This window comes from Ipomoea nil, unplaced genomic scaffold, assembly GCF_001879475.1.
Source record: "Ipomoea nil cultivar Tokyo-kokei standard unplaced genomic scaffold, Asagao_1.1 scaffold3170, whole genome shotgun sequence".
Classification (NCBI taxonomy): domain Eukaryota; kingdom Viridiplantae; phylum Streptophyta; class Magnoliopsida; order Solanales; family Convolvulaceae; genus Ipomoea; species Ipomoea nil.
In genome coordinates this window covers 3,064,604-3,086,256 of record NW_017619598.1, presented here as the reverse complement: position 1 = coordinate 3,086,256, position 21,653 = coordinate 3,064,604, and the positions used below count along the sequence as shown (strand labels likewise).

Sequence of the window (21,653 nt, the reverse complement as noted above, 5' to 3'; positions counted from 1 at the left end):
TATAACCTTTAAGTCCGTTTATATTGGTGTGTATATATATATTTCGGATAAATATCCAATAATATTTTATATAATTGTGTGTGTGTATATAAATATTATTTTTGGGATATTAAATCGATTGTGGTTCATTATCACCAACAACTGCAACAATAGCAAATTAAAACAGATCAGATGCAGTTCATGGAGGCTGGAAATCATGAAGGTTGGTAAGGGATCTTGATATTAAAGAAGCAATGTGATGATTAATTTGTTTAAGCTAAGGAATCAGACCACATTAAAAATTAAAGTTCTAACCAAATTTATGTGGCTCATCATCTAGAGTAGTTCAAATTTAGTATGAAATTATGACATTAAAAAGTTTTGATCAAATTTATATCAATGTTTCAAATTCAGTATGAAATTATGACATTAAAAAGTTTTGATCAAATTTATATCAATGTTTCAAATTCAGTATGAAATTGTCAACTTTGAAAGGTTTAACTGAATTTATGATGGCTAGCTAGTTTTAGTGGGAAATAAATCATTCAACTTTTACATTTAACTTAATTTCTAATTAACTTTATAGAGAATGTAGCTATCTTAAGGAAGCACTCTATCTCTTTTTGAAATTCCATTATTGTTTACGGCATTATTGAGGGAACAATTGGCGTGTATCCCTTCAATTTCATATGTAAAACTTATTAAGTCCAAGGAAAAGTTTGAACTTTAATTGAATTTTTATGTAAAAGAGTATATATGCAACGGAGAGTTAGTAAATTTTTAAAACTTTTGCACGTATTTTAGCCTTATTATCAGAGTTTTAAGTTTGGTTGTTAGCTAGGCTGGAAAGTAAATGTTGTAAGCAAAGAGCTTTTTTTTAGTTGTTCGGCTAACACATCCTACTCCACTTTTCTCCTAAAACACAAAGATTATTGCATTATTATTCTTAGTATAATACAAGAACTTAAGCAGCCTTGATCACAAAGCCACAGGCCTTAAGCTCTTAGCTAGGTTTTTTATAAGTATTACCACTTACTACTCCCCCTATTTCTACTTCACACAAGTAGAGAAGGTTTGGTTGATAACACAGGATATGTTGAATCTCCAATTATGATATAGACTCGGCTTGAGATTGACTTGATGAATGCCAAAGTATTTTTCTTGATCATGAATCTTTAAGCCTTTGATGATGCAAGCCAATTCAAAAACCATACTTTTCAACAGATTTAGCTTATCATTAAAAATCAAGTTAATTCAATTCATCAATTAATTAGTATAGTATGAAGTTTCCAATAGAAGCACACATATTCAAGTGTACGTGGTATTTGATTTGCAAATGAATAAATCATATTAAATTAGCAATATATGATGATCAAATATACTAGCTAGCTAGCTCATTCTGAAACCTTCATTAGCTTCCTAAGCTTTCTATCTGTAGTACATAATACCCAAATTAAAATAGGAGACACTATACAACTGCAACAGTATACTACCAAAAATATATCATATATGGAGGCGGAAATCAGCAAGAATGGAAGCAAATGCAATTTACTTTTATAAGACAATTCATGTGATTAGCGAGAGACAACAACGTAGTAGGGAAGCTAAGACAATTAGACAAACATCATCAGCAAAACCATTTCCCTTTTCATGAAGACGTTTTCTATCTCTTTATATATATTTGTGATAGTTATGTTCCTGTAGAATAGGTGTGTTTGAAAAGTTGTTACAACCTCCTATTATTCTCTCTCACTTGTACACTATTTATAGCTCGTTATTTACATCAATGAAGTACAGTTTATAATCTTTACATCGTATCAAGAGTCTTGAATTTCCTACGAAGTTTTTTTTCTCCTACCCACATGGCTTCCACTGCTACAGCCACAAACGATATAATCCAACTGAATGCCCTATAAACATTCCCATTAAACTTACTACCACGAATTTCCCAGTGTGGAGACGTCAAGTCCACTCCACACTTGTTGGGTTTAATTTTCTGGGTTACATCGACGGTACCATCAAGGAACCCGCCAAATTCACTAGTACTGCTCAAACTGCCGTTAACCCGGCCCATCTAATTTAGTATCATCAAGACCAAATCATTGTCAGTGCACTTCTTGGTAGTTGTACGGACACCATACAGTCCCTCATCTCCTCGGCTACGACAGCCCACGATGCGTGGCAACATCTGATTGCTAGTTACGCCAGTGTCTCTCGAGGACGTATCATATCCCTCAAGGCCAAGCTCACGAAAAATCCGAGAGGTTCTCGGTCCATTATGTCTTACCTCAATGACATGCGAGCCTTAGCTGATGATATTGCGCTGGCTCAGTGTCCAGTTTCGGATGAAGATCATATCATGCATGCAAGATACACATTGTGTCTTGCTTACCTCGTTTCTTCACGCATTATCATACGTTAAAAATTACGATTATTGTGGAAACTCGCCGGTTTTAGCAATGAGAAGTAGTATAAATATGTGTTAGAGCTAGGTGGTCTTTACAAGCTATCAAGCAGCCATCTCTCAATCTAATCTTCCAGGCCGTCCACTGGAGAAGTTACAGTTTTGTTTTGCTAATAATTTGAGCTGATCTAAAGAGCCATGAAGAGAAAAAGAGTGATGGAATGGCCGCACATCACGAGGAACACCACTGGTGGAACTTCTGGGGTGACAACCATTGTTAGATACGCTGAATGTCAAAGAAACTACACGGCCCCCACGGGCGGCCATGTTCTGGACGGCTGCCTTGAGTTCATGGCCAGCGGAGAAGATGGCATCCCCACCGCTCTTACCTGCGGCTGCCACCGGAATTTCCACCGGCTAGTGGTCGTTTCTGAGGCCCGATCTACTTGAATTGTTGTTGTTGTTGTTGTTTTTAATTCAGAAATTTGTAATTCTTTCTTTCTTGGCGTGCGATCGAGTTTTTTGTACATTCAATTTGTTTTGGATTGATGTTGTGCTTAATTGGTTGGATTATATATGGATATATGACTGCAATTACACCTGGAAATCATCAGCTTCATTTTGGCAATATATATTCATTTCCGTATTGGTAGCTAGTCCGTAGGCATACATGCATGTGTTCTGTCTTGGAGTAAAAATGCATCAATTCCCAAGATTATATGCAAATTTATATTTTAGTTGCATATATTATTTGTATATATATTATTTTGCTTTAAATATATATACTTGTTGGGGAAAGTGTTTATTACTGAGTATAAGAAGTAAGGGCTGAAATCAAAAAAGACAAAGAATGGAATGATCATTCAATGATCAAGAAATTGCCATCAACATTTTCAACGGACTAAAAGCTAAGTTTTTTTTCTTTTTTAAAACACATTACATTGTTCTAATGTCTTTTTATGTATACATAAGTATAACATTAAATTATCTATGATGTATCTATTTGACTAACGTTATATCTTTGTACGTAGTAATTATTAATGGCCAGGCAGGAGGCTTAGGAGGCATCATTAAACATCTTAGTGATAATATGAGGGTGCATTGTTGCTAAATAAGCTACAATTCACACCACAAGAGAGAGGAATTGATCAACTTTGTACCACAAATATTGTCGACAATATCCTAATAAAGATAAGTATGTCGTTTCCGATGCCCATCCACTTAAACATTGTATGTCGCTTTTGTTGCGTGCAATTTTGTGTAAATTTGTAGTGGATTGATATTGTGCTTGGTCTGATTATGAACATATGCTACGTTTGATTCTGGGAATATAGCAATCAATCTTCATGGCTGCAACTTGATACCAAAAACCCCATTTTCATCAACGTGCTTCAACTTCAATCTCCAGCGCCTAGCTAGGTAAAAGATCTTACCACCGAAATACATAATAAAAATTACTCTTAAGAGAGTTTTGGGATTCGATTGATTCTCAACTAGATTAATTTTATTTTATTAGGTGCATATTCTAATACAATCAGGGACGGAGCCACAAATTCGGTTGAGGGGGGACGAAGAAGTAGGGATAGATTCAGATTTTTTTTTGCACTAAAGGCGAAACTTTAAAACAAAAGAGATAATTTTTTTAAAAATAAACACATCTCATTATTAATATAAAAGAATGTTATATATATATATATATATATATATATATATATATATATATATATGTGTGTGTGTGTGTGTGTGTGTGTGTGTGTGTGTGTGTGTGTGTGTGTGTGTGTTAAATATTAAAAAGCTATTAAAAACGTGACTGTGTTGAAACCATAGGGAAGGAGTCAAAAAAATTAAAATGTTGAAGCCAACTATAAAAATATGTTAATGCCAAAATTAGAACCTCTATCATTTATCATAACTCAACATGTACCCAACCAACTCATCTAAATCAACTCATGTTAGCATTTAATAGTTTTATTTTACTAATACTAACACATGTACTATATATACATATATACATACAAAAATTATATATGGGGTGGGGGTGGGGTGGGGGGGCAACAACCCCGCTGCCCCCCTTTGGCTCGGTCCCTGAATACAATTGTCAAATTAGGTCTTCTTGCACAACAAATTAAACAACCTTTGTAATCCTTCCGTTCATGTTGCGTGTACAAACCATGCATTTCCCGTGTTCTTTGCTTTGTTCTTAGATTGTGAATGTTACCTCGTACGTTTCGCACAGTCGTTAAAATGCTCCCAACCCCTGAAAATACGAACAATAATTGACATGTCATGTGAAAAATATAAGAGGAAAAGAAATTTGGTATGTATTTATTACATTAAGCGTGCTTGCCTACTGGAAAGTAAGCAGGATGACTGAATCACTGGAGATCCAACACACAAAGCCGGCCTTAGGCTCTTAGGTTTTCGTTATCGATCAAATGTCTATCCAATGTTTATTATTTTGTATGTTCTGAACCAAAGTGAGGAGATTGGCCCGATAATTCCCGAAAGAGGACTGCGGCAAGGTGATCGATCTGCCCCTTATCTCCTTATTTGTTCCTAATAATTGCAGAAGGTTTTAGTATGATGCTAAAAAGATACAAACTGCTAGGCAAGATACATGGTATCTTCGTAGCAAGGTCAGCTCCCCCTATGACTCATCTATTTTTTACTGAATTACCGATGAGAGTTATATATTTTTTGAAGCAAATCAAGTTAGGACTTCAAACATCAAACTATTACTGGATCTCTAGGCAAATTATCAATTTTGAGAAATCATCTGTGTGTTTTAGCAAAAATGTTAGTGAAGGAATGATGGGGAGAGTAGGAGAAAATTTGATAATTGAGTGTGTGTGTGGGAGGGGGGGGGGGGGGGGGGGAAGGGGGGAATGGGAATTATCTTAGCTTACCCATGTTGGTTGGTAGAAATAGGAAGAAAATTTTTGGTTTTATTTAAGAGAAAAATTTTGAATTGTACCCAAGGGTGCAATCATAAGTTCCTTTCTAGGACAGGTAGAGAGGCATTATTAAAGAGCTCATCACAGAGATAGAAACAATTTTGGAAGGCTATTGGTGGCGAGGGAGTGGCAGGGATAATAGGGGTATCCATTGGAAGTTTTTGAAGGAGTTTTGTGTTATGTTCCTAAGCAGTGTTGGGAGGGGGGGGGGGGGGGCTGAGATATAAAAAACAAGGTGCTTCCCTGTTGTGTTTGTCTCATATAAGGATTAGGAATATGAGTTTGTCTCCTATAAGGAATAGGAATGAAAGGGAAATTATATGCCTATAAATATAATCAATGTATCTCATCACCTGGAACACCATCACAAATAATAAGAGAATACTTTCACTCCCGTGGATGTAGGCACATTGCCGAACCACGTAAATCTTGTCTTCTTTACCTTTTTGTCATTATTATTTTTCTTGTTCTTGTTAATCTCAACAAATTGGTATCAGAGCACTGTTGAGATGACCAGTTCAAGCACAAAATTCGAGGAATCAAAATTTGATGGTACAGGGAATTTTGGGTTATGGCAATCTAGGGTAAAGGATTTGTTGGCACAACAGGGTCTTCTGAAAACTTTGAAGGCGGATAAGCCAGCCAATCTGGAAGAGGATGATTGGGAAGATTTGAAGGAGCGTGCGGCAGGAACCATTCGATTATGCCTAGACGATGGAATTGTGTATCACGTTATGGCCCTGGAAGCCCCAAAAGAAATTTGGGATAAATTGGAAACTTAGTTCATGGAAAAATCTCTAACGAACAAACTGTATCTAAAGCAAAGGCTTTATGGGCTTAAGATGCAGGAGGGTTCAGACTTGGTGCATCATATTAATGTCTTCAACCAGATAATCTCAGATCTGGCCAGGCATGATGTCAAGATTGAAGATGAAGACAAGGCGATGATCTTGCTATGTTCATTACCTTTTTCCTTTGAACATCTGGTGACTACTCTAACATACGGGAAAAGCACGATTAAATACAGCGAGATCTCTGCGGCCCTGCAGGCTCATAATAAGCGCTTGCAGAGTGTAGGAGATGGATCGTCTGTTGGTGAAAGTTTGTATGCTAAAGAGGGTCAGGATCGTGGAAGGAAACAAGAGAAGGGTAATTCTGGGAGGAGAAACTCTAGGTCTAAGTCCAGAAATAGCAGGAAAATCCGGTGCCACAAGTGTTATGAGATTGGACACATAAAGAGAGATTGTCCAAAGTTGAAAAAACAACAAGAGGCGGCGAACGTGGTGCATGCTGATGACTCAGATTATAGTGAAGCTGATGTTCTAGCAGTTTCATCAAGTAAGTTGTCAGATGCTTGGATTCTAGACTCAGGATGCTCTTATCATATTACACCTAACAGGGAGTGGTTCACAACCTATAAGTCAGGTACTTTCGGTTCTGTTTTTCTGGGTGATGATAGATGTCATAATGTCATAGGTATTGGTTATGTTAACATCCAGATGTATGATGGTATTGTCAGAACTTTGCATGATGTCAGACATATACCAGGATTAACTAAGAACCTGATTTCTCTTGGCAGTTTGCATGCTAATGGTTTTATTCATAAGTCTGAGAGTGATAAGGAAACCATTAAAATTAGTAAGGGTGCTTTAACTGTGATGAAAGGGAAAAGGACCACAGGGAACATTTATAGGTTGTTGGGTAGTACTGTTGTAGGTGGAGCACATTCTGTTGAGTCTAGTGATGATATTACTAGGTTGTGGCATTTACGTTTGGGTCACCTTGGTGAACGTTGTCTGTCTGATTTGCACAAAATGAATTTGTTAAAAGGAGTTAAATGTTGTAAGCTAGATTTCTGTGAGTTCTGTGTCCTTGGGAAACAGACTAGAGTCAGTTTTTCTACTGGGCAGCATAAAACTAAAGGGATTCTGGATTATGTGCATTCTGATGTTTGGGGACCTACCAGGGAACCCTCAATGGGTGGCTCTCGATATTATGTTACATTTACTGACGATTTTTCTAGGAAAGTCTGGGTGTATTTCTTGAAACATAAATCTGAAGTGTTTGAGAAATTTAAGTTGTGGAAAGCTGAGGTTGAGAACCAGACTGGAAGAAAAATCAAGCACCTGAGGTCTGACAATGGGACAGAATATACTGAGAAAGAATTTCAGAAATTCTGTGCAGAACATAGAATTCAAAGGCACTATACAGTGCGTAAGACACCACAACAGAATGGTGTTGCTGAGCGGCTGAATAGAACCATTGCTGAGAGAGCAAGGTGTCTCAGATTGAATGTTGGGCTCTCTAAGTTTTTTTGGGCAGAAACAGTGAACATGGCATGTTACTTGATCAATAGATCACCACGGACATCACTTGGTTGCAAGGTTCCTGAGGAGGTTTGGTTAGGTAATCCTGTAAGTTTTGATCACTTACGAGTTTTTGGTTGTCCTAGCTATGTTTTTATTCCAGGTGATGAGAGATCAAAGTTAGATCCCAAGTCGAAGAAGTGCATCTTTTTGGGTTACAAGAAAGGTGTAAAAGGATATAAGTTTTGGGATCCTGCAACCAAAAAGGTGGTGATTAGCAGAGTGCAGTGTTTGATGAGAATTTCATGTTCCAGCCAAAGAAAGAAGATACACTAGTTGATGGTTCTAGCACAGTAGAAGTGGATATGGATCGTGTACCTTTGAGTGAGAAAGTAGTTAATCCACCTACGATTGAGACTCAAGAAGTTGCAGATCCTACATCTGCAGCAGGTTCGAGTTCAGAAAATTTACAAGATTACAGTTTGGCTAGAGATAGACCGAGACGCACCAATGTCAAACCACCTAGTAGGTATGGGTTTGAGGATATGGTTTCTTTTGCACTTCTTGTTTCTAATAATGATCCAGTTACCTTTCAAGAGGCTATTTCTAGCCAAGAGAAAGATAAATGGATGGCAGGTATGATTGAGAAGATCATATTATGCATGCAAGATAGACACTGTACATTGCTTACCTCGTTTCTTCACGCATTGTCATACGTTAAATATTAAGGTTATCACGGAAACTCGCGGGTTTTAGCAACGATACGTAGTATAAATATGTGGTCTTTACAAGCTATCAATTAAGCAGCCATGAAGAACACCACCGGTGGAAGTTCTGGGTTGACAACCATCGTTAGATACGCAGAATGTCAAAGAAATCACGCGGCCACCACCGGCGGGTATATTGTGGACGGCTGCCTTTAGTTCATGGCCAGCGGAGTAGACGGCACCCTACTTAATCGCATGTTTTTGTTGTTGTTTTTAATTAAGAAATTTGTAACCCGCTGCTCTGCTGCCTGCTGTTCTGAATTCATTGTCCACTGCACGTCCACTGCACATCACTTCATCTCCATTAAGTTGACGACTTGTAACTTTCTTTTCTGGCAGCTTATTCCTTTTCTAGGGGGACAAAATTTGTTAGGATATATATGTCCTTAGTATATTATAACTCTGTGTCTTCCATCTCTGTATATATTTTACCTTTGTAAACATTGCCAGAGGTTGTACGTGAATCCTTAGTTATCACTTATCAGAGTCATCAATATTGTGTAGATTTGAAACCTACACAATTTTGTAAAATGTATTAATGTTATTACTTTTTTTCCAAAACTCTATTTGAAAAGAAGGTAGTTGCACTACAACTACCTTCTTTTATATATATATATATATATATATATATATATATATATATTCTTTCTTTTATCCGTTACCACAAAATAGGCAAATATATTGCATTCTTTTCAAAGTTAAAGAAGAAGGCAACTTTCCACTTAAAAGTTGAGAACAACGCAATAATATGCAATTTTTATTATTCGAATTTATTTTTTAAAATTCTGTTTTTTATTTTTTTTTTATATAAAGAAGGGGATACCCTACATATACACACCACTTGCCTCACACGAGGTTCAAACCTATCACCTCCCACTTAGGGGAACCACCCAATACCAATGGACCACAAGCCACTTGGTAAATTCTGATTTTATTAAATGTTAATTAATAACATAAAATTTTCAAAAAAAATAATAACAATAAACAAAGTTTTTTTATTTTAAATAGTCATTTGTAGTACGATGGATGGCATGATCCTAATAATGTATTTTTAAATATTTTTATTGTATATTTATTTATTTATTTATTTCATTATTTGTATTGCAGTGAACTTGATAATTATAAATGTGTAATTAGTGCAACTATACTGTAAATTTTCATAACATTTATATTAACAAAGGAGCAATAGATTACCTAAATCGACTTCTACGTTGTTGACCTCAATGAGCTTTTCGGCAAGCACCTAATGATGGCATGCACGTGGGCGCTGCTGAAGTTCATCATCCGGCAATGGATTCAAGTTTGCATAACTCATTATGTAATACTCTAACGAGAAGACTTGTGGCACAAAGGAGTCCAGGACAGTCCCTCTATAATGGCATGCGACAATGACATGTGCACAAGGTATTCCATCTACAGCCCAACGACCGCAGCTATATGTCAGGTCAGTCAAATTTACCTTAACATAGTGTGGTTGTCCCAGTGAACTGGAAGTTGATTCAAGTGCTACATCATATATCCCTCTTTGGTTGTTATATGAGCAAATGGTTGCATTGTACTTGTACCGTTCCGGAGCGGACATCGATCTCCTTATCAACATTGGTTGGCCAACGCAATCCAACTTGTTGCATTAACTCACCAGCGGAATGCCTGTTTTAAAACATAGCCACTAATTTGTGGAAAGTCAGTCGGGCAATAGTAGTGACAAGTAACATTAGACAACCCTTTAGTATATTGTTGAAAGATTCAGAACTATTTGGTGTCAAAATGTCAAATCTGTGTCCTTTTTAAGGTGCGTGGTTTGTGTGCTTAAGGTGCGTCTGTAACATCCTGTTTTGTAACACTAGAGCGTATATAGATTACAATCTTACACCGCGGAAAAAAAAAACACTAAACGGGGAATGCTACCACCATAACCACCCATTCTTGGATGACTACCATGCTAAAATACTAAGATCCCAACTTAATCAATATTAAACAATAAAGGTTAGACAGGCCAAACTTCTATTCATTAAACAACCCACAACTCAACAAAAGATTAACTTAAAATTTCCTAATCATTCCACTACACAAAGCAATCTAAAATGTTAACTTCATTAACATTTATTCAAGTCTATAAACAAATTAAAAGACTTAAAGGTCACATCCTTATCAACATAGCACTGGTCTCAAAGGGTTACTAACTAAAGTCAAACTAAAATAATAAAGCTATCAAGATAAAGCCTCTAAACGTTCTCTCGTCATGCATCAATCCAAACCTGAAAGGGGTTATCGAGAAAACAAGGAAAAGTAACCCTTTAGCATAAATTGCTAAATAAAACTCACTCAACCCTATAAAATAATATAGGTTTGGAAAGTAGTAGTTTTGATATTAACACGTATCAACACACATAGGATTGAATAGGATCATACAAGTGTAGATATAGATAGGTCAGGTATTAACATAGCTAAGTGTATATAACAAAGACATAACTCAACCCACGCTCATGCTCGGACAGATAATAAATACTCACTAATACAACTTATGCAAATATGTGATTTAAAGATGACGAATAAGTAAGGGTAGTATACTTGAAAAGCAAAGAGAGTGAAAATAGATGTAATGCTGTCATTAAATCTCTAACATGAGTAAAATTGAGAGATTAGATAATATTTGCATTCAATGATATTCAGGAGTAAAAGAGTTATCAAGATGAGATAGCCTTTAAAAATATAAGTAGAAATCATTTCATATAGATAATCTCACACTCAAGAAAATAACATTTTCTTTAATAATACTACGGAAGGTGTCTAAATCGATCACATGGATCATAACTGTAGGTCTGTAACAATAATCATATCTGAATTATAATCATAATGGTGCGGAGGTAGGACTTCACCATGTGTGAACGAACCCATCCGGGCACAGTTACCCATAACCGGCCTAATCTCAATCTCACCCACGAAACATACATAATGGAATCAAGATCATACCTTAAGTGTTCACACCCCCTAACTGGGATTCCAAGCCCAGCGAGTAGTATCTAAGCCCTAACAGCACGGGATTTTTCTACCAATCTGTTGACACTGAAATTTTGATAAATATGATTATTTATTCATATTAAAATATTTGAATATATTTGAAATATTTTGGATAATATTGATATGATCTAATTTGTTAATTAGATAATATCAAAAGAGTTTGAACTTATCGAAATTCTTCTATCCTACAGCTATAAATAGGAGCTCTTATTTCTATGTATTCATCCTGGGAAATAATCATGTAAACATCCTAAAAATATTATTCAGAGATTGTGATCCTGAAAGTAAAAGTCCCTCTTGCTTGTTGATCCAAACCTCTATTGGAGATCAAGCCATAGCTATATATACAAACCCTTCTTTGAAGATCAAGCCACTTGAATTCCGGAGGCCCTTCAGTGGTGGAGTGTTCCAATTGAAGAATCAAAGGATCATTCAGAGACTTATACCCACACCACATTGATACTCAATGTAACTCAGAATTTTGAATATTAATATATTTTATTCAACTTTCTTTGTTCACAAATTGGCACGCCCAGTGAGAATATAGCAATCAATCTTCATGGCTGCAACTTGATACCAAAAACTCCCTTTTCATCAACGTGCTTCAACTTCAATCTCCAGCGCTTAGGTAGAAGATCCAACCACAGAAATACATAATAACATTTACTCTTAAGAGGGGTGTGAGAGAATAGACTTGTATATTTTAAATATGTAAACTAAAGTCCAAGGAAAAGCTTGAACTTTAACTGAATTTTTATGTAAAAGAGTATGCAGCGAAAAGTTAGCCCATTTTTAAAACTTTTGCACGTATTTTAACCTTATCAAGTTTTAGGTTTGGTTGTTAGGCTGGAAAGTATATGTTGTAAGCAAAGAGCCTTTTTTTAGTTGTTCAGCTAATACAGCCTACTTCACTTTTCTCCTAAAACACAAAAGTTATTACATTATTATTCTTAGTATAATACAAGAACTTAAGCAGCCTTGATCACAAAGTCGTCGGCCTTTAGCTCTTAGGTTTATCACAAGTATTACCACTTGCTACTCCCTCTTTTCTACTTCACAGAAGTAGAGATGGTTTTTTTTTATAACACAGGATATGTTGAATCTCCAACTATGATGTAGATTGACTTGATGAATACCGAAGTCTTTTCTTGATTTTGAAACTTTAAGTCTTTGAGATTTCTCTCTCTCACTGGCCATCTAGAATATTGCTTGTCAGCAATCTCTTAATCTAATTAGGGAAGACTTTGTTTTTATTTTTATTTTTTTTTCGTTTTTTTAAACCGAAGAGTGAAGTTTATTGATGGCCAATAGCCCGAAGAGTTGCAAAACCGCGAAGGTCATAGAATAGAGCAAGCTTAGCAGCTTCTGGCAAAGAGCTAATGGTACAATAAATTTTGGCAAAGCGGGAGTAAAGGTCGACCGCCGCAAGGGCATCCGTAACCTGATTTGCTTCCCTATAAACATGTCGAACCGAGGAGCCCCATGAAAAGAGGAGAGCTCGTGTGCCTAATATTGCAGATCGAAACTTCCAAGGTGCAGTCGCCGTTGACAAGGAAACAAGGTGTTCTAGAGCAAGCGAAGCCACCTCTATGAAATTGGGAACCATCATTACAGTGCTGCACCATTGCAGTGCGAAATGCAAAGCAATTAATGAGTGAGTTTATGATGGCTAGTTTTAGGGGGGGGGGGAAAGAAATCCACCAACTTGTAACGTAACTATTTTTAGTAAGCGTTCTATATCTTTTCGAAATTCCAGTATTATTTACGACGTCATTGAGCGAACAATTGGTGTGTCTCCCTTCAATTAGCTAAGCTCATTCTGAAACCTTTCTTCCTTAGCTTTCTATAGTATACAACTGCAACAGTACCACCAAAACAGATCATCAGATAAAGTAGTTCATGGCGGCGGAAATCAGCAAGAATGGAAACCAATCAAGCAATGTACTATTATTAGACAATGCATTACAATGAATGCATGTGATTAGCGAGAGACAACAACGTAGTAGGGAAGCTAAGACAATTACAGAAACATCATCGATCAGCAAAACCATTACCCTTTTCGTGAAGACGTTTTCAACATGAAGATCATATCATACATGCAAGATACACATTGTACATTGCTTACCTCGTTTCTTCACGCATTGTCATACCTTAAATATTACGGTTATCACGGAAACGCTTCGCGGAAACTCGCCTGTTTTAGCGACGAAACGTAGTATAAATATGTGGTCTTTACAAGTTATCAATTAGGCAGATATCTCTCTAATTTGCTTTGCTGATAATTTGTGCTAAGCTGAAGAGCCATGAAGAGGAAAAGAGTGATGGAATGGCCGAACAGTATGAAGAACACCACCGGTGGAAGTTCTGGGTTGACAACCATTGTTAGATACGCTGAATGTCAAAGAAATCACGCGGCCACCACCGGCGGGTATATTCTGGACGGCTGCCTGGAGTTCATGGCCAGCGGAGTAGACGGCACCCCTGCCGCTCTCACCTGCGCTGCCTGCGGCTGCCACCGGAACTTCCATCGGCGAGTGGTTGTTTCCCAGGCTGGATCTACTTAATCGCATGTTTTTGTTGTTGTTGTTGTTGTTTTTAATTAAGAAATTTGTAACCCTTTCTTTCTTTGGAGGCTGGAAATCATCAGCTTCTTTTCGGCAATAATGGAAGATAATATATATATGTGTATCTGTATAATATAATATAATATATATATATATATATATATATATATATATATATATATATATATATATATATATATATCATCAGCCAACCGACCAATTTACTTTCATTAGAAAATTGTGATTCATCAGCTCATAGCTAGAGACAAGATGGTAGGAGACGTTTAGACAAATAGCATCTGCAAAAACCGTTAATATGTTCATAGCGTATTCAAAATGCCGATCATATCATGCAATATATCTTAGGACTATATGTGTCCTTAGTATATTATAACTATAAGACACTATATATATGTCTTCCATCTCTGTATATAGTTTCCCTTTGTAAACATTGGCAGATGATGTACGTGAATCTTTAGTTATTATCATATGACTTTCATGGCAGCTTTGCTAGTTCCAAGCGGATTGTCTCTGCCACCGCTTCTCTGGCTAGTCTCCATTAAGTTGACGACTAGTAACTTTCGTTTCTGGAGTACAAAGCTTGTTCCTTAGTATATTATAACTCTATGTCTTCCATCTCTCTGTATATATTTTCCCTTTGTAAACATTGCCAAATGGTGTACGTGAATCCTTAGTTATATCACTTATAAGAGTCATAGTCAATATTGTGTAGATTTGACAAGGTTAGGACAAAATTGTGTAGATTCAAAACCTAAACAATTTTGTGAAAAGTACTAATGTTATTATTTTTTTTCAAAAACTCTATTTGAAAAGAAGGTAGTTGCACTACAATCCTTATACCTGCACTACGGTGCACATAGCACTGTGCGCCCCGCGCTTCCCAAAGCGACGTCATTTTATTAAGTTGTGTGGGGAGTCGACCCGACAGAGTGTATGTGTATTATGTTATATATTTATGTACATTATGTTATATAATTATGTACATTTTCGTATACAATTATGTACATTTTCAAAACATGAATTCTTTTTTTAACAAATTAACAGCAAACACGGAAAAATAAAATTTAAAAAAATAAAATAAAATAACGTCATTTTGCACCAAGGCACACAATGCAATGTGCGCCCTGGTGCATGATATAAATTGTCGTTGCACTACAGTACCTTCTTTTATTATTATTTTTTCTTTCTTTTATCCGTTACCACAAAATAGGCAAATATATTGCATTCTTTTCACCTTTTTTTTCACAGTTAAAGAAGAAGGCAACTTTCCCCTTAAAAGTTGAGAAGAACGCAATAATATACAATTTTTATTATTGGAATTTATTTTTTGAAATTCTGATTTTATTAAATATTAATTAATAACATAAAATTTTCAAAAAAAATAATAATAACATAAACAAAGATTTTTTAATTTTAAATAGTCATTTGTAATACGATGGATTGCATGATCCTAATAACGTATTTTTAAATATTTTTATTGTATATTTATTTAGAGGAAATTTCAATTTTGGTCCCATGACTATAGGGGTCTTGTTAATTTCAGTCCCTGACTTTTAAAAGTGTCAATTTAGTACCTTAACTCTGTAATTTTTGTCAAATTTAATTTGGTCACAACATAAGCCATCTACAGCCCAACGACCGCAGCTATATGTCAGGTCAGTCAAATTTACCTTAACATAGTGTGGTTGTCCCAGAGAACTAGAAGTTGATTCAAGTGCTACATCATATATCCCTCTTTGGTTGTTATATGAGCGAATGGTTGCATTGACTTGTACCGCTGCCGAGCGGATATCTCCTTATCAACATTGGTTGGCTAACGCAATCCAGCTTGTTGCATTAACTCACCAGCCGTAATGCCTATTTTGAAACATAGCTACTAATTTGTGGAAAGTCAGTCGGGCAATAGCAGTGAGAAGTAACATTCGACAACCCTTTAGTATATTGTTGAAAGATTCAGAAATATTGGTTGTCAAAATGTCAAATCTGTGTCCATGGAATTCCTGCCAAGTACTGATATGCATTTTGAAACATCTCTTGTATAGTCTTCATTGCCAAGTCGAAGTCTCTTTGTTTTACAGAACTACCTGCCTCCAAACAACAACTTCAACCTCTTGTTCTGGAACTGTATCGTCACGTTACAGAACTACTGATCAGGACGGTTTTCACACATCCATCGAGTATCAAATCACATTATAGCTTTTAGATATCGTTCTACTAGATATGACTCTTATAATGTTAGGAATTGATGCAACGTGGAGTTAAGCACAAGCTAAAACTATTCTTATAGAAGCTAGGCCTATCGATAAAGAGTTGGTTTGATATAATTTAGCAAATAACAAATAAGACAATAAAAACAAATGATTGGGACTTGGATGATTCAAGCTAAGATGCCAAATATTATACTAAGGATTAAGAAATTAAATCAAGGCATAAGTGAGATACACAAAAGTGTCCAAATACCACTCTCGTAGTTATTCAGACTTGCAACTTCACCTTGAACTCCACTCTTGTTGCAATTCAACCCAAGTATGCTCAAACAAAAACAGAAGGCAAAGATTCCCCTTAACACCCAAAATACTCTCATATTGGGTATTAAGTGTGTGAATATGTGGCTAGTGTACAAGCTCTACTCTCGTATCAAGAAACACACTCCAAATAAAGCATATAATTGGGATCCAACAATTATACACAATTTCACAACAAACCCAATTCACATAACAAACCCTAGAATACCTAAATAATCCTCTTTATGCAATACAACTCAAATAGGCATCAATTGCAAGAAATCAAACCAAATCCTAGTCCCAAAGAACTTAGCTACTCATAATATAACAATACATACACAATATTAAAAGAGTATTTGAAAGCATAGATGAAAAGTAAAGAGAAGATATGAATAATAAAACTTCTCTATTGAAGCCTTGAAATCCAAGATTGCAAAGTGTTCTTGAGCTTGAAAATGGAAAGGAACAAGAAATTTACACTAATCTAAGCTATTCTAGAGCTAAACCTAACTAAGGAATGAAAGGAAAATGAAGGATGTGTTTTTGGGTAGAAGAAATCCCCTTTTAAAGGGGTAAAAATGTGTTGTCAAAAGTTGCAGAGGTTGACCACGGGTACTGGAACGGGTGTGCCTATATCCGTGCCCAGAATTGAAGGCACACTGCCTTGTGGCCACGGGTCTAGCTAGGCAAGGGTGTGCCTGGACTCGTGCCCAGGCAGAATTCATGTGCCTAATATATGTCTACAATGATATTTTTCACCCTCAAAACCTTTGAATTAGTCTTTGTGGTCTCTATTAAAGTTATTAGCCTTTTAAGTTGGCTTTCAAATGGAACAAGAATCACTTGATTCAGACACTCCTACGCTGAGATATGGTCAAAATACCGAGACAACGCCAATTTGGGCAATAAATGTCACCTTGCTATCTTTTGCTTTGCCTTTACATTGAATTGCCTATATCACCAAGACCACTAAAACAAAAATATTTGGCACATGAAAGAGTGTTGTTAAATCTTCTTCTTTTCATTTTGCCTCACAAAAATATCTTTAGCTCAATCTTTGGCTCAAAACATCATTTACTTGTCAAGTCACCTAAGAACAAACAATCATTCCATAAGTGACCAAATTGACTCCATAATATAATGATTAACAAGTAAAAATACCAAAATGTGAAAGGAAAAAGTATGAGTTTAAGACATTCATCAACTACCTATCTCCCACCCTTGGGTTGCTTTGACGGACGGAATGCAAAAATTTGGGAAGATCATTGTAAGATTGATCCCACTTGCAATAAAGGCTCTCAATACCTTTTGAGAGATATATGATTTATAGTAATATTATAGGGTTCGATGAGAACTCCGATATTGAGGAAATGATATTTTGATAGCTTATGCGCAATGATAATTGATATACATATTATTTTGGAGGATACTATGTTATCTTGATACTTTTGGAGTATTTGAATATTGTGGGATAAATACCCTATGTGTTGAGAGTATACAGTAGAAAACATCCCGGATACTAGGACTATGAGTCATTCAATTTAAGGTCCTAATCACCCTTTTATCATGACACTTTTCATTTGATAATTTAGTCTTTGATAATAAGTTCGTACGATCCCAATTCATGACATCCACTTATTATAAGCTATGTTGGGGGTGTGGGGATATATATATATATATATATATATATATATATATATATATATATATATATATATATATATATATATATATATATATATATATATAGTTGAGTTCAAATGAGGACCACTATATTATAAAGAACTGTGCGGACTAGTGTAGTTGTGTGCCATTAGTCTGTATGTTGTGTGTCTGGCCTAGTGTAGTCGTGTGCCACAATTTGTATGTAGTGTGTAGATTTGTTGACTAATAGAGTATGAGTTCGAAATCTGATGTATACATGTATTCTTGTGTGCCATTGTGTATTTCATTGTGTGCATGATACTAATTTGTTGTATGCCCGAAATTCGTCCGCACAGTACTCTATATACTGTGATCCACATGTGAACACACACACACACACACACACATATGTATATATATATATATATATATATATATATATATATATATATATATATGTGTGTGTGTGTGTGTGTGTGTGTGTATACATACATATACATACATATATATATATATATATATATATATATATATATATATATATATATATATATATATATATATATATATGTATGTATGTATATGTATATGTATATACATATATATACATATATATATGTATAGGTATATACATATACATACATATACATATATATATATATATATATATATATATATATATATATATACATACATATATATATATATATATATATATATATATATATATATATATATATATATATATATATATATATATATATATATATATATATATGTATATGTATGTATATGTATATACCTATACATATATATATGTATATATATGTATATACATATACATATACATACATATATATATATATATATATATGTATAGGTATATACATATACATACATATACATACATACATATATATATATATATATATATATATATATATATATATATATATATATATATATATATATATATATATATATATATATATATATGTGTGTGTATTCAAATGAGGACAAGTATATTATAGAGGACTGTGAGGACAGATGAAGTGTGTGCCATTAGCCGGTATGTTGTGTGCATGGCCGAATGTAGTCGTGTGCCACAGTTTGTATGTTGCGTGCTAGATTTGTTAATTTATATATATATATATATATATATATATATATATATATATATATATATATATATATATATATATATATAGTATGTATGTATGTATGTACATACGTGTACATACACATATACATACATACATACATACATACATACATACATACATACATACATACATACATACATTGGCTTCAAGTAAGAACCCATATTTAGATAGGAACATAAGAACTAATCTAAGCCTTTGAACCCCATCCGATCAATGGTTTATATTAATTAATAGAAATAAGGACACGATTAATATAATTAATTACAAGGGACACTAGAGTAATTTCCAGCACCCAAGAATTAATAATTAATATTATATTTTAAATTATTCCAAAAAGTTAGGAGAAGAAGATGATTCGGCACTCTGTAATCTATCTCTAATTCGGCGAATGAAACACCGCTACTGAAATCTCTCCGACTAACGCCTGCGAAGTTCTGCCGGAGCCGTGCACCCCAAAGTAGTCGAAGCCGTGGACCAAGAGTTCTTCGCCGCTCTGGATGAAGGCAACACAATACCAAGACAGTAAGTTCTATATAAGAATACGTTATCATGGTTGTGCTTATAATTGAAATTGATAGGGACCGGTAATGAAGTGTGTAAGCATGCACTCAGAGATTGCATTAAATCCCACAGCACGGTGAGGAATCGCAAGCGGGCACAGTAATGTTCATGGCCTCCCAATCTGGGTTCACCCTCCCAAACGGCACACCCTAATATGCTGAAGTGCACATACAGACTTGGGCATAGGTGGCTGTGTGCCCCCACGTTTATGGCGCAGTGCACATACTAAGCATGTGTACCCTTATGTACGAAGTCCATCGACTATAAGTGCACATACCTACTCAGAAAGATGGAGCATTGTTGGGACCTTTAGAATGCTGTATTAACCGTAGTTGTGAAGGGTGCATGTGCACCTGTGGTGCGATTAATGTGCCAAACAGGATGATGAAACACACTGAGCGTGCATGTTGGTTATAAACTTTGTGCCACACAAGTTTACTGCATATTTTACTAATAATTATGCAATCCCTGACAGGTGAAGCCGGCTTAATAATGGAGTCAACCGGGTGTTTGATGAATATCTCACCCGGAGCAACGAAGTACTGGACTCCATAGTGCAAAGAAGCCAAAAAGCCTTTCGCCGGACAAGTGTTCACTACATTGGAAGGAGGAATTGAGTTCTACAAAACTTACGCCACATCTTTATGCAAACCCTGAAATGGGCAGTCCTACCAGAGCTGTTGATGGGAGTACACGAATGGGTAGCGTATTTGATGAGTTCTTCAAGTGTGTTAGGTTCGCGTATGGAAACAACGACAGAATAACAGAGCTTGCAAAACTACTGAAAGAGCATAAAGAGAGGTTAATAGAAAGCATGCCCCAAGTGGAAACTAGATCAAGGAAGAATGGTATCATTCGTAGCTTCAACATCATCCTCGAACATCGTGATTCACCCTCCGCCACCGCAAAGAACAAAGGATCAGGAAAGCGATTGAAATCATTAAAGGAGATTGCATCAGAACAAGCTGCAAAGGATGCAAGGAAGTGTTGGACTTGCAACAAATATAGATACCATGATAGCCGCAACTGCGAGCTCCGCCCGAAGACCAAGAAACAGAGTGCAACCAGACGTGGCAAACCGAATGAGCCCATGCGCTGACACGGAGCACCTGAGATCACCAGTGTGTGCCATTCGGGGCTTGTGCACTACTTTTTTTTCGTCTCATTCTTTATTAGTCTATTTATATACGAATAATTGTCTACCAAATAGTTTACACATAGTCATATACGATTCGGCAGGAATTCGTTAAAACCAAATTGTTTCTGAAGTTGCTTATGGAAAAAATACATTGTAATGGGCAGTGTGCACCTATATTGAACAGAGGGTGCCACATCGGATGAATACAGGCCAATTTGGTCACAATGGCACCCACTATAATCGTTAAGTGCACAAACAGACCTGGGTCCGCTACCACTAGTGCGCCAAACAGGGCAGAGTGCACCTGTAGAAATCAGAGTGTGCCAAATCATGAAGGCAATAATAAGGTATGGGGAAAAAAAACTGTAGTACAATAGCCACCGAAAACCAAACAACGAACAAGCACCTGAGACCAAGAGTGTGTGCCATTCTGAGATTTCCACTACAATTATATTCTCATTCTTTACTAGTCAATTTGTGTACGAAAAATTGTCTACAAAATTGTTTTAGCATAGTCATATAAGTGTTGGCATGAATTCGTTAAAACAAAACTGTTTTGGGAGTTGCTTTCTAATCAAATAAATTGTATTGGGCAGTGTGCATCGGTACTTAGCAGAGTGTGCCACA

At 35.7% G+C, this 21,653-nt stretch overlaps 1 protein-coding gene across 1 annotated transcript; it reads left to right on the top strand.

Moving 5' to 3' along the window:
• Positions 1 to 20,546: 20,546 nt before the first annotated feature.
• Positions 20,547 to 20,987, top strand: LOC109167886. The gene has a single exon (XM_019316957.1). The coding sequence runs from the start codon at positions 20,547 to 20,549 to the stop codon at positions 20,985 to 20,987; it is 441 nt and encodes a 146-aa protein (XP_019172502.1).
• The last annotated feature ends 666 nt before the right edge of the window (positions 20,988 to 21,653 follow it).

Excerpts from the sequence above, each read along its gene's own strand:
- LOC109167886 (XM_019316957.1), top strand. The coding sequence starts at position 20,547 with ATGGGCAGTCCTACCAGAGCTGTTGATGGGAGTACACGAATGGGTAGC.